At 39.7% G+C, this 11944-nt stretch overlaps 2 protein-coding genes across 4 annotated transcripts in view; one reads left to right on the top strand and one right to left on the bottom strand.

Moving 5' to 3' along the window:
• Nucleotides 1–27: 27 nt before the first annotated feature.
• ddx42 (DEAD (Asp-Glu-Ala-Asp) box helicase 42) lies at nt 28–10435 on the bottom strand. Its single transcript, XM_022195348.2, has 18 exons — nt 10313–10435; nt 8728–8946; nt 8420–8570; nt 8272–8333; nt 7843–7879; nt 7339–7491; nt 7104–7208; nt 6770–6889; nt 6498–6674; nt 6267–6395; nt 6075–6174; nt 5934–5981; nt 5747–5844; nt 4715–4991; nt 4377–4603; nt 2761–2871; nt 2440–2556; nt 28–1353 (listed from the first exon to the last, which is right to left on the bottom strand). Exons 2-18 carry the CDS (start codon nt 8937–8939, stop codon nt 706–708), a joined length of 2772 nt encoding a protein of 923 aa, XP_022051040.2. The 5' UTR covers nt 8940–8946; nt 10313–10435; the 3' UTR covers nt 28–705.
• Nucleotides 10409–11944, top strand: part of strada (STE20 related adaptor alpha) — a 273305-nt gene continuing 271769 nt past the window's right edge. The window contains exon 1 of one of the 3 annotated variants that reach the window (XM_051941370.1): nt 10409–10545. The gene's annotated coding sequence lies outside the window, so the exon portion shown is untranslated. The remainder of the gene's footprint in view (nt 10546–11944) is intronic. The other 2 variants (XM_022195398.2, XM_022195407.2) reach the window with 2 other exon arrangements.

Raw genomic sequence — 11944 nt, 5'->3', positions numbered from 1 at the left:
TGTGTAGTTGAAGAATAGATCCAAAAGTCGATGCCAAAGGTTTCTTTTTATTCAAAACATCTCATTTCCCCACATTTGAACGGTACACTTGAAATTCCTCTCAAACAAAAGCATCTTCTTGAAAAACATTTCAGAGCATAGACAGACTAAATGCCAAGGAAAGGCACTTCACTAAAACTTGAATACAAGACACAAAAAGAGCTATACACTTTTGTCTTCACATGTACTTGTGTTACTGTGAATCCTCACAGAGTGCCTTCAATAATTAAACAGTTAGCTTTGTAAATTAACAAAATGCAAACATACAAATACGCTTGGCAAGATCCGTTGATGAAAAACAAAGCAAGCACAAAAGCATGTTAGGAGCTTGGTGAGAGGAAACAACAACACATCTTAACTTGAATTGTTTACTGACAGCAGTTTATTACAACTCTATTGCTCGATCCTATTAACTCACAGTAACAACAGTCTTCATGGTATATGTACAGTGACGACCTCCGAGTCAGTTCTGTTGATCCGAACAAACTCTGAGGGTCCTAACCAACCTGAGAGAGGCGTCACTTCGCCTCCTGCTTATTCAAAATTCCCCTCCAGTCCTGTGCTTGTGTCAGCCTCTGATTTTCTGCTATCTGCCTATAGAGACAAGCTCATGATGGAGCAGTTGGTTGCACATATTACTCTATTGATGCGTTTATTTTTTTGCTTTTAGTTGTCCCATCTGCTCTTTCTACGTTTTGGTGGTTCAGGGACAGCAAAGCTATCGTCTCCTCTGTCCCTCCCTTCTCCACTCCCCCTGTCCCCCCTGTCCCCCCTGTCCCCCCTGTCTCCTCTGTCTCCTCTGTCTCCCCCGTCCCTATCGCTCCTCCGATCATCTCTGTCCCTCCTGCTTCCATCTCCGTTGCGACTGTCACTGTGGCGGCTGCTGCTGCTGTAGCGATCCCGGTCGCCGTAGCGATCCCGATCTCTGTCCCCATGGCGATCCCCCCGGTCTCCGTAGCGATCCTCACCGCTATGCCGATCACTCCTGTCGCTGTGGCGGTGGTGACTGTCTCCATGGCGCCCCCGGTCTTCCCCATGTCTGTCCCGTGAGCTGTCTCTCTGCGAGGGAGGTGTGACTGGAGGGTAACTGTGCTGTGAACTGGTCTGAATGGGGGGCACTGAGCTCAGTGAGCCGGCGCTGGTGAAACCCGACATGGACAAGGTGACACTGTTGGGCCGCTCGGAGCCGTTGGCAGCTTCTGTTGGCACCGAGCTCAGGCTACCGGCGCTGGTCCAGCCCGAGGAGCTGCTAGACTTGGTGCTGAGCTTTGGAGGGCCACTGGTTGCGGCTACAAAGTGGCTCTTATACTGAGCCTAGAAGAAAAGCAGGCATTGAGGAAAAGTGGTTAGCTGCCTGGGAGGCAAAAGAAGGCAGAACAAAACTTCACAGTAAGGCTTTTATTGCCTCATACAATAGACTGACCAAACATATCTGCGCGGTGGTGATAAGACTGCTGATCAATTGAGTTACTTTGGTGCAAAAGCTGCTGATGTGATTAAAAGTAAGTAACCTGTATTGATATAGTGTAGATATATACGACTTTACAGCATGTAAAGACTTTTTAGTCTACAAGTAAAGTATTTGCAGCTAATTTAAAGAGGTATTCCACACTTACACATTTTTGCACAGCAAGCTAAATGATGAGTCATGCCATCTAAAATCATCAATTTTTTAGAACAATTTCTGCTCAACCATTTCTGATCTGCCTGAAATTTTAATAGCATAAAATATGGATATTTATACAGCTATTTGTGCAGTGTTAGCCTGAAATATCAAATGCTATCCGAATGATTGGGCCATTTTAAAAATTGCTCATCATCTCTATGGGCAATTGCCTAATAACCCACTTTGAAAATGTTTATTCGCAGGCTATGTTTGATGATGAAGAGAAAGTTTGAAGAGAAAGTTTAACTTCTTTATCCTTAATGATTCCTGACATACTGTCATTCAGACATAGCCTCAAATTTTAATGTGCTGAAAAATGTCATGACGTGGAGACAATCGTTTGGGACTTATCTTTGTGACAAAATTTGTATTTAAAAGATTAAAAAGCTAACTTGCTCTAATTAGAGAAATTTAAACCTCCTTTAGCCACCGTCATTGAATGGTAGGCTGTCAAACTGCATTCAGTTTGAAATAAATCCCCATTATTCACAGGAATATTTCATCTTTTAGGTATTGTATTCCTCTAATCGGTATTTTTAAAATTTAGAACACGAGATTCGACTTTGATGGCTGTAGAAACCCCAAACAACTGGATCCTTTCCATTCATACAATAAAATGGCATTTTAGTATTAATTTAAATGTCTAAAAACATAAATTAGAGACATATGCAGCCTTATAAAGTAATAATGGAGCAAAAACCAAGCATTAAAGAAAAATTTGAAACTGGTAGTACCTGGAAGGCCTGTTTCATTGCAGACATGCGATCTCCCATTGCCCCAGTGGTTGGTTTACTGTAGCCTTCATAGCTGCTAGTGGAAGACAACAAGCTGCTGCTGCTGCTGCTACGCTCCTGCAAAGACAATACAATATGAAGTTATTGAAATTACTCAGAATTCCTGCCAAATATCACAACAAATAATTTCGTCATAACTCATTATGGAGCTTGTACTATGTCAGTATTCACATTTAGTCCAGAATATCTGTTCATATGAGCACTTTGTTGATGATTTGACAGCTTTTAGGCAGATTTACAGTGTAGAAATGAGTAACTCACAGAACTTTCCGCCCCCAGGCCTGGTCTCTCTCTGTAACCAAGACCACCTCCACCAATGTTCAGCTTCTTTCCTTTTCCACCCTTGAACCGTGATTTCCTGAACCAGGGATTCTAAGAAAAACATTAACAGTAAAGTTAAAAACACTCACTCCAAAAAGCAACACACTCAGTCCAGTTTTTCACATCACAAAATCTCCTGTAATCCAGGAGTTGTTGAGATATTTCAAGTCTTTCAGGTTTATTGACATTGCCAACAGTGTACTTTAAAAACTGTTATTTTTAATTGTAAGTTTTTAAACAATTAATGGTTATTTGAGAGATTTTTAATGTTTAATTAATTGCAGATGCGTCCATCTATTCTCTATACACCGCTTTATCCTCATTAGGGTCACAGGGGTGCTGGAGTCTATCCCAGCTGACTCAGGTGAAGGCAGGGGACACCCTGGACAGATCTGTCGCAGGGCTACATATACAGACGAACAATCACACTCACATTCACACCTAATTTAGAGTAATCAATTAACCTCAGCATAATTTTGGACTGTGGGAGGAAGCCGGAGTACCCAACACAGAGAGAACATGCAAACTCCGTGCAGAAAGATCCCGGGAAAGCCGAGACGCAAACCACTGATCTTCTCGCTGCTAGGTGAACTTGCCAACCACTACTCCACTGTGCAGCCCTAAATTACAGATGATAACCAGAAAAATTACCAGAACTAAGTATTAATTTACATGCTAATCATTAAAACAGGCCAAAACTATAAATAATGCAGACATCAAAAACTGTGTTTATGTCGTATTTTTGGGCTGTATTCGTATAAATTATAATTTATTCTTATATTGTATTAGACTGTAAAATTACACCACATTTACTTCATTTAAAATCAGACAAAAATAGTGTTCCTTTACAGATTTTTGCTTTATTTGAAAGAAAAATGATGCATATTAAAAATAGAAAATTTTTAAACTGTTATATAACACATGTTTTTGTTAAATTCATTCAAATAAAACCACAGAAAAAAAAAGTATTGATTTAATTTCTTAATTTACATGTTGGCTTTTAAAAACCCAGGAAAAAACTGCACATAATAGTAGTAACAGTAACTTGTTCTTAAATAATGTGTGAGCATAAAGTGACTGTTTTTTCTTTTTCTCAAGTAAAATACTAAAATATAATTATTTTATTTATATGTAACTTAGATGTTATGTGTTGTATTTTGTATTTCCTGAAGTGAAGCGATCCCAAACAGTGAAGCTACTCGAAACAGTAAAGCTTCAAAACAGTGAAGCTACGAGAAACAGTGAAGCTTTGAAACAGTGAAGCCTCGAAACAGTGAAGCTACTCGAAACAGTAAAGCCCCAAAACAGCGAAGCTACTCAAAACAGTGAAGCTTCGCAACAGTGAATCCTCGAAACAGTGACGCTTCGAAGCCTCAAAACAGTGAATCCTTAAAACAGTGAAGTCTCGAAACAGCTAAGTGAAACAGTGAAGCTTCGAAACAGTGAAGCCTCGAAATGGTGAAGCTTCGAAACAGAGACTACGAAACTAAAATGAGCTGAATTCACCTTCAGGGTTTCATGAAGTTTTGTGACGATTTCACTTTTTTTTATCTCACCTGCATGGCTAAATCCATCAGCTCTTTGGACACAGACTGATTAGCTCCCTCCAGATTGCGAACCAAGTCTCCAGCAAACGTGGTGTCTTTGCTGGTGAGGAGGGTGTAAGCTACACCTTTCTCTCCAGCGCGACCAGTTCGACCAATCCTGTGAGTGTGTGTGTCGATGTCTCGCGCCACGTCGTAGTTCACCACAGTGCGAATGGATGGGATGTCCAGACCACGAGCTGGAAAATGGAGCAAAAAATAAAATAAAATGGAGCAACAGATGCGAAACAAAAAGAAACACAAAGGAGATAAATTCTCCAATCTCCATCACTGCTTCTTTTTGTACATACCAGCAACATCAGTGGCCACCAGAATGGGCAGGTTCTTCTTCTTGAAGTCACTGATGACCTTGTTCCTCTCACTCTGGTCCATGTCTCCATGCAGGAGGCCCAGACTGTAGCCCTCCTGTGTCAGGTTAGTAGCCAGTTCCTCACAGTTGGCCTTTTTGGTGACGAAAATGAGGACCGAGCCAGAGGAGGTGAATTCGACCAGCCGCCGGACCAGCCAGCCCCATTTATCCGACCCACTGAGCAGCAGCTCCACCACCTGAGTCACATCCTCGTTGGCCTTTTCAGAGAGGATGAAAATAAAAACAATGAATCTGTCAATGTTAAGTTTTAAGCACACTTTAAAAAAAACACACTTTCCTCATTTTGTAGTCGAACATTTGAGGGAAGTGAAACTTTAGCTTAACCCTCTGAACCCCACACAGTTCTTTTGCAGTTTTTGCTCCAGTCACATTTTTGCTTGGTGTGGGTTCATTTTTCACTGCAATATAAAATCCTGCATCTCGATGAAAACAGTACAACAATGGCTAGAAGTAGCGAGAACTCAATAAGGTCTTTCCTGCAATATAACAGTTAAAATGCCATAAATCATAATAAAAGAAAAAACATAAGTGTAGTTGAGTCGATCATGGCTTCATTTTTGCACTAAGGAGGGCAGATTTGTTTGTTTTTGACAGAATAAAGTGATTGCAAACATTTTATTTTTGGCAAATATTTAACTGAGGCATGCAGATTAAAACTAATTTACTGAAATATTGTGACTTGAAACTTAATTTTGTAAATAAAATGGCGCATAACGATGAATAGTTCAAGAACCACTGAAAAGTAAAAAAATCTGATAATTCTTTCAGTATTTGCAGTTTCTGACTGATAAATAGCATCATTTGGGGATTGTTAAAAAGCTGCTGGTGGGTTTTGGGGTTCAAAGGGTTAAAATTCTATATGGCTGCATTCATATTTCTATATATTTCATCACCCTAGCACCACACAGGCATGCTGAGGGGAAAAAAAAAAGCACATTTGTGATATACTTACCTCTCCGATGTCTCCCTGTACCACACGAATAGGATCGACCAAAATGTCTCTGGCCAACCTCTCGATCTTCTTTCGAAATGTAGCACTGAACAGAAGAGCTGTGAAGCAAATCACATGAAGCAGCATTAATGCAGAAATGGTAATTATATTTAAAAAAAAAAAATCAAACATATGAAAAATGACTTACTCTGTCTGTCTGGGCGAACGTGGCTGGCAATAGATCTAACCTGATATTCTGAAATGAAGAAAAAGGCATTAGAATTTTACGCAACAATGCAAGAAGCAGGTATGTCAAATCTTTGCTGCAGCGCCGGTGACGCTAACCTACCGAAGCCCATATCAAACATGCGATCAGCCTCATCAAACACCAGGTATGTGACTCTCTGCAGGGACGTGGCCTTCTTTTTAACGTGGTCAATCAGACGACCCTGTGCAAACACACATTAACAGACGACGTCACATTTTTGTGCAGTGAGAATCTGATCTTTAGGAAACGGTAAAAATGATAACATTTCCTTACTGGAGTGCACACCACAATCTCTGCTCCCTCCTGCAGAGCCTTGGCCTGCTCCCACATGCTGCCTCCTCCATAAACAGCTACAGAACGCAATGAGTAGGCTTTCCCAAAACGCTTACATTCTGCATGGATCTAGCAAATAATAGTCGCACACATTAGTGAACCAGCACCTTTAACAATAGACTTTTAGTTAATACAACACAAATTACCCGCACATCTCCTTCCAGTTTTTACCTGCTGACAAAGCTCTCTGGTGGGGCACACAATGACTGCAATGGGTCCCTCTCCAGCCTCCAGCTCCTTCTGGTCCATGATGTGAACCAGCATCGGCCAGATGAAAGCTGCAGTTTTACCGCTGCCAGTTTTTGCAATACCAATCATGTCACGTCCAGACAGAGCAATGGGGACACCCTGGAATATGAGATTCACAAGCAGGATACCCCATGAAGTCATTCCTGATCTGATTTTTAACAACGTGGAAATCTTTACATTGACTTTGGCTGTACCTGACACTGAATAGGTGTGGGCTGAGTGTACTCAGACTTTCGAATTTGGTGCATTAGCTGCTCATCAAAGCCAAAGTGTGCAAAGCTGGTACAGGGTTTTGGAGGAGCAGCACCGGATACCTGTGAAAAAACAAGGGTTAGGTTGAAGAGTACAACAGTTTGTACATGATGAAAGTTCAACATATTAAAAGATCTATACTTTGCAGACAATGTTGCCGGAAATATTTAGTCAAAACTAAAATACCAGATCAATATTTCTTAAAACGATACATGCATTACTTGATTACATTGTAAATTTATAAAGAAATGTGAATGAAAAGAATAATAAACTTACTCGCAAGTTCAGCTTCTGCCTTAACTCCAACACTTGAGTTCCAGTCAGACTGCTCAGCTCCTCATGCTCATTGTAGAAATTTTTCTCAAAAGGTGGGTAATCAATCTAACAAAAAAGACAAAAGTGATGATAAAAATCACAACAAAGTTCATATTATACATAATGGAGAAAATGTTTATGAATTGATGAGACAACACTTTTAAACTGTCACTGTTGTTAGTGTTGTCAACTGCACCTCTGAGTGGTCGATAGGAGGAAGAGGCATGATGATTTTCTTAGTTGTTGATGCGATTGGATTCCCATCACTGTCATAATCAATGTTTTCCTCCTCTTCCTCTTGAGTCAACCCAGCTGTGGGATTCTCTGCCATGTAGCGGAAGTAGGCTTCCTGCAGAGAGTACAGCATTTCATGTGAAAAAGTGAGCTGGTTTGTTGCTTCCTACAGTCTCCAGGCATCAGAAACTGACAAACACCCGAAGAGAAATTCAGCTTTAAAACAGAACTAGAAATCACATTTCACAGGATAAATATGGCTCACAATCGGAAATCAGTGGCAGATTTCATATTTTCTAAATTAACAAAGATAGTCTGCACAAAAAATAACTCCAAAATAAAGATCCTAAATGCAACCTGCGTGGTGGGATAGATTGGAAGGCAGGGAAGTCTTTATAAGATTAGAGAGGGAAGACCTCTCTGATCAGCTGTGTAGTGGATTAAGAACTTTGGAGGGCTCACTCACTTGTTCATCCTCTTCTTCAATGTCATCACGAATACCCCTGAAATGACAAGCGGAGAAAAAAAAAACTTCCCTGCGGCTCGTTCATACACCAAAGACAGCCCACATCCCACTCTGACTAAGCTCACTCTGCTTACCTGATATATTTCGCCAGTAAAGGTATTACTGGATGCTTAACATTTGTACCAATTACTGGAGAAGCTTAAATGATAACATCTGTCTAAACCTAAATTGCTTTCTCCAAGATAAACCACATATAAAAATACAATTAAATCAAATACAAATCACCTCAAAATTAGTGGCCTTACATAATTGTTAACATAGCAATAATTCAATTGTGGGCAATCCTTTTTTCTGGTAAAAAATAACTTTTCTAAAGCATATTTTAAACACCTACAGGGGGCTAAAAAACAAGCAAATGCTGAGTCTTACTTGGCTGACTTTTTCTCCTTTTCCTTTTCCTCTAGTTTCCTCATGTCTTTAGCTGCTTGGTTCTGAAACAAAAAAATAGTGTTACAGAACAGATCATTTGGAAACAGATTCTAGTTTTGTCTCTGTCTATCTGGAACAATCTTCTCACCTCAACCTCTGCCATGAAGGCATCCAATGGATCATCTTCACTGTCTGAGCCACCACCAGACTGCATCTGCTGCCGAGTGGGCGAGTTCTCAGCGGGGATGTATGGCAGATCCACATTGCTGCTGGACTCCTCTTCGTCATCTTCAAAATACCTTGTTGAAAACGACAAAGGTGGCATTTTACATTCATTTGAATACCAATGTTCACATTAAATGATGATCACAGGGTTAACTGTTCAGTTAACCCTGTGATCATCACACTTGTACAACTGGATGTGTACCATTTGAATGGGAGAGACATAATACGTACGCATTTTCCTCATCAAAATTAGCCCTTTTGGTCCCTATTTTGTAGAATGATGGGAGCTGCTGGTTCTTCCCATATCCTCCACCTGATCCTGTGGCTCCAAAAGATGTGTGAGATTTTTGTGGGAGGCGAGGCTCCTCTTTTTTCCCTGCAAGGGAAAATCCTCCGAAACCAAACCCTCGCTTCACACCTGGCCCACCTTTGCTCCAGTTCATGGTTGTGCTGTGTAAACAAGAGACGGAGTAAACCTTTAGTCTTAAAATTCCTGTCATCACTTAAAAAAAATAGAAAAGATATTTATTTGTCTGTCTTGGTTCTTTGTTGAAGGTACCCCAATAAAATTAGACTAATGTAAATCGTGGAAATCTAATGAAAGTCTGATAAAGCCCCTTCAAAAAATTTCAGCTCCCAATACCAGAAAGACAACATATTTTAACACGACTTCATAATGTTTAATTTTAGGGCTGTTGTAAACCTGCTGTTTCATTGTCTGTGGCTTTAAATACAACTGAGCTGCTGGTGGTCACACCACCTTCAGGAAGAAGACTCTCTTTGTCTCTGTGATTGACAACAACCAATTGCACAACAGCTGCCTTTGACGTGAATGGTATTGTGTGACCAAAACTTTCAAACTTTTTCTCTGAGCAATCATTTTACATGGAAATATCACTGAGTTCACAGTTGTGTTTTCTAAATAATGTGTATGATGAGTTTACACAGCCATCAGCAGAAAATGTGTCATGCTTTGCTTGTGGCTGTGACATTACAGAGTAAGCAGAAGCATCTCTGGGAAGTAAATAAACCAGACGGACAGTAAGTAGGCAGGATAAGGCTTTTTTTTTTTTTTTTTTTTTTAAACTACTATTGGTTCTTCAGTTTCTACAGAAAAACTAGTAAAAAAAAAGTAAAATTCTGACTGGATTGTGAAACGAGAAGGCTTGAGAAATGGCAGTAAACCTTTTCATCTTCTTACGGCTTTTATTTTTCACCTGCACATTTTAAGGATTACAAAACACAATATGTATATGGAACATTTGAAATTAGCACTGGGTGCAACACAATATAGCTATGCAGTTGTGCAGGTTAAACATCAGACGAATTTTGCAATGAATACCTGCAATTTATACCCCATATTTACATATACAACTGATGGTAAGGATATTATCCAAAAAGCAAAATTACACCCATTAGATTTTAACTGGGGCTCCGTTAGTCAGGACAATATACGAGGCAGACAAACTGACGTAACCGCGTTAAACGCTAGCTAGTTAGCCATTAGCTAAATACGACGGTACAGTATTACAGTACAGTATCAGGATTTCTTTTGCTAGCTCAAAGCCACTACTTTGTATTTCAATAATTCGACGACAACATTACCCTGGTAATGATTTATCTGTACAAAATGTTAGCGTTAGATCAAGGCCGCAGAAAGGCCGAGAAGGAGGTGTGCGAAACTGGGGTCGACAGTTTGCCGTGACTGTGGTGAATTTAGAGGTCTTTCTCAACCACCTGCATTATATAGTGCCATTTTTAGTTGATGCTTGTGTCAATAATTTGCGAAAATATAGAGCAGGACGTATTTATTTACCTGTTTGTGATTCCAGTAAAAGCGCCACTGTTTGCAGTAGACCCAGCGGGGTGTGCGTCATCAATACGCGCAAGGTTTCTCCGTGGGCGTGTCGTCGTTCGTGTGCGACGCGGCGCTCAGCACCGACAAAGAGCTGTCAAAAACATCCTGCTAGAGAAGATGGCTGGCTAACTAAGTTGTCCTGAAATACAGTATTACTCCCACCAGACCTTGGGCTTCTAAACATCACATAGGTAAGTTATTAAGGCGTTAAAAATAACCCAGTTTATTGTCGTAAAATAAGTCTAGATAGCCGCTTTAGCTAACGGTAATTTAAAAGCCTGCGCCCTCCATAATGGCAACGTTAGCGAGCTGTTAGCAAAAACTGAGGTCTGCTTGTAACAGACTCGCTATTAGTGAGTTATTTGTATTTTGTAGGTCTTTTCGAGCTACCTCGTGCAAAGGGATCATCACTGTTAGCATAATAACCTTTGTTATTCCATCGTGTGGATGTGAATGTTGACTGCAGTCAATTTTGAAATCAACATGAACAAAGATTCGAACTTGCACTGACTGCCGACACTTTAACTAGCTGTTTGTAGACTTCACTTTGCGATACAAGGTTTAATAATTACGTCAGACGGTGATAATACTTATTTTGCATAACGTACACAAGGCAATTTCAAATGCTTCATGATGTACCAAAACAAAAGTCCTTACACACATTTTCCACTTAGAATTGTATATATTATTTAATTTCAACAAATGGGTGCTAGTTTCCAAAGTTTCCAAATTATTATATAAGTACGAGAGATCACAACTAGGGTTGCACAGTACTGGAAAAAGCTACCACTGCAATATTTTGTTTTTCTGAAAAGTGTATTGTGCTTTGAAAAAGAATACTTGAATATCTCTGTTTGGAAAGAATTAATATTTCTAAAATGATTACATAGAAACTAAGACATTTGCAAACTTTCTCATGTGGTGTAACACTGGCAAAGGCATTATAAAAGATATATATTTTTGCTTTTGATGGTATTCGGTCTTCTGACTTAGCACTCATTACACAGAGCTTTGTGGTGCTGATTTAAAAGATCAAACAAATCAGTCTTGTTGTATTTTGTCTTGAAAACAATTTCAAAAACACTTAGTACACACAGAGTACCTGTTTCTGATCAACATCAAACTTGTTGTAGACCAAACATGTCCATAGAACCGACAATTCATTTCTTTTTGCAAACAAATCTTCCTTTTCAATGTTTCTCTCCTGTTCGTTGATCGTTTTGCTGTGCACATGTGAAGCCTGTATGTCAACAACGTCTGTGTCTTTGTAAATAAAGTAAATAAAAAAAGTCAGTGTATCCAAGAACTGTTCAATCTGAGAAAATACCGTAGTTTTCTGTCAGACGTTTCTTATATATTAGTCATGGAAAATGAGAACCATACAAAGTGTCTTTTTCGAAATAAAATTGTAGTTTGATGTGTTTCAGTTCCTTTAGCCTTATTTTTGTTTGACTGCTGTGCATGTGCATGTCATGATGTTGATCCTGAAAACAAAATATTGTGCACTCCCAGTAGATCACTACCACAAGTGGCTTTTGTCAGCAGCAGGAGACCAAACAGAAACATCTTCTCATCACAGTTTCTTTCTTT

The sequence above is a fragment of the Acanthochromis polyacanthus genome, chromosome 21 (genome assembly GCF_021347895.1).
Source record: "Acanthochromis polyacanthus isolate Apoly-LR-REF ecotype Palm Island chromosome 21, KAUST_Apoly_ChrSc, whole genome shotgun sequence".
NCBI classification, from domain to species: Eukaryota; Metazoa; Chordata; class Actinopteri; family Pomacentridae; genus Acanthochromis; species Acanthochromis polyacanthus.
The sequence above is the reverse complement of the archived record's forward strand: the minus strand, read 5'-3'. Positions and strand labels throughout refer to the sequence as shown.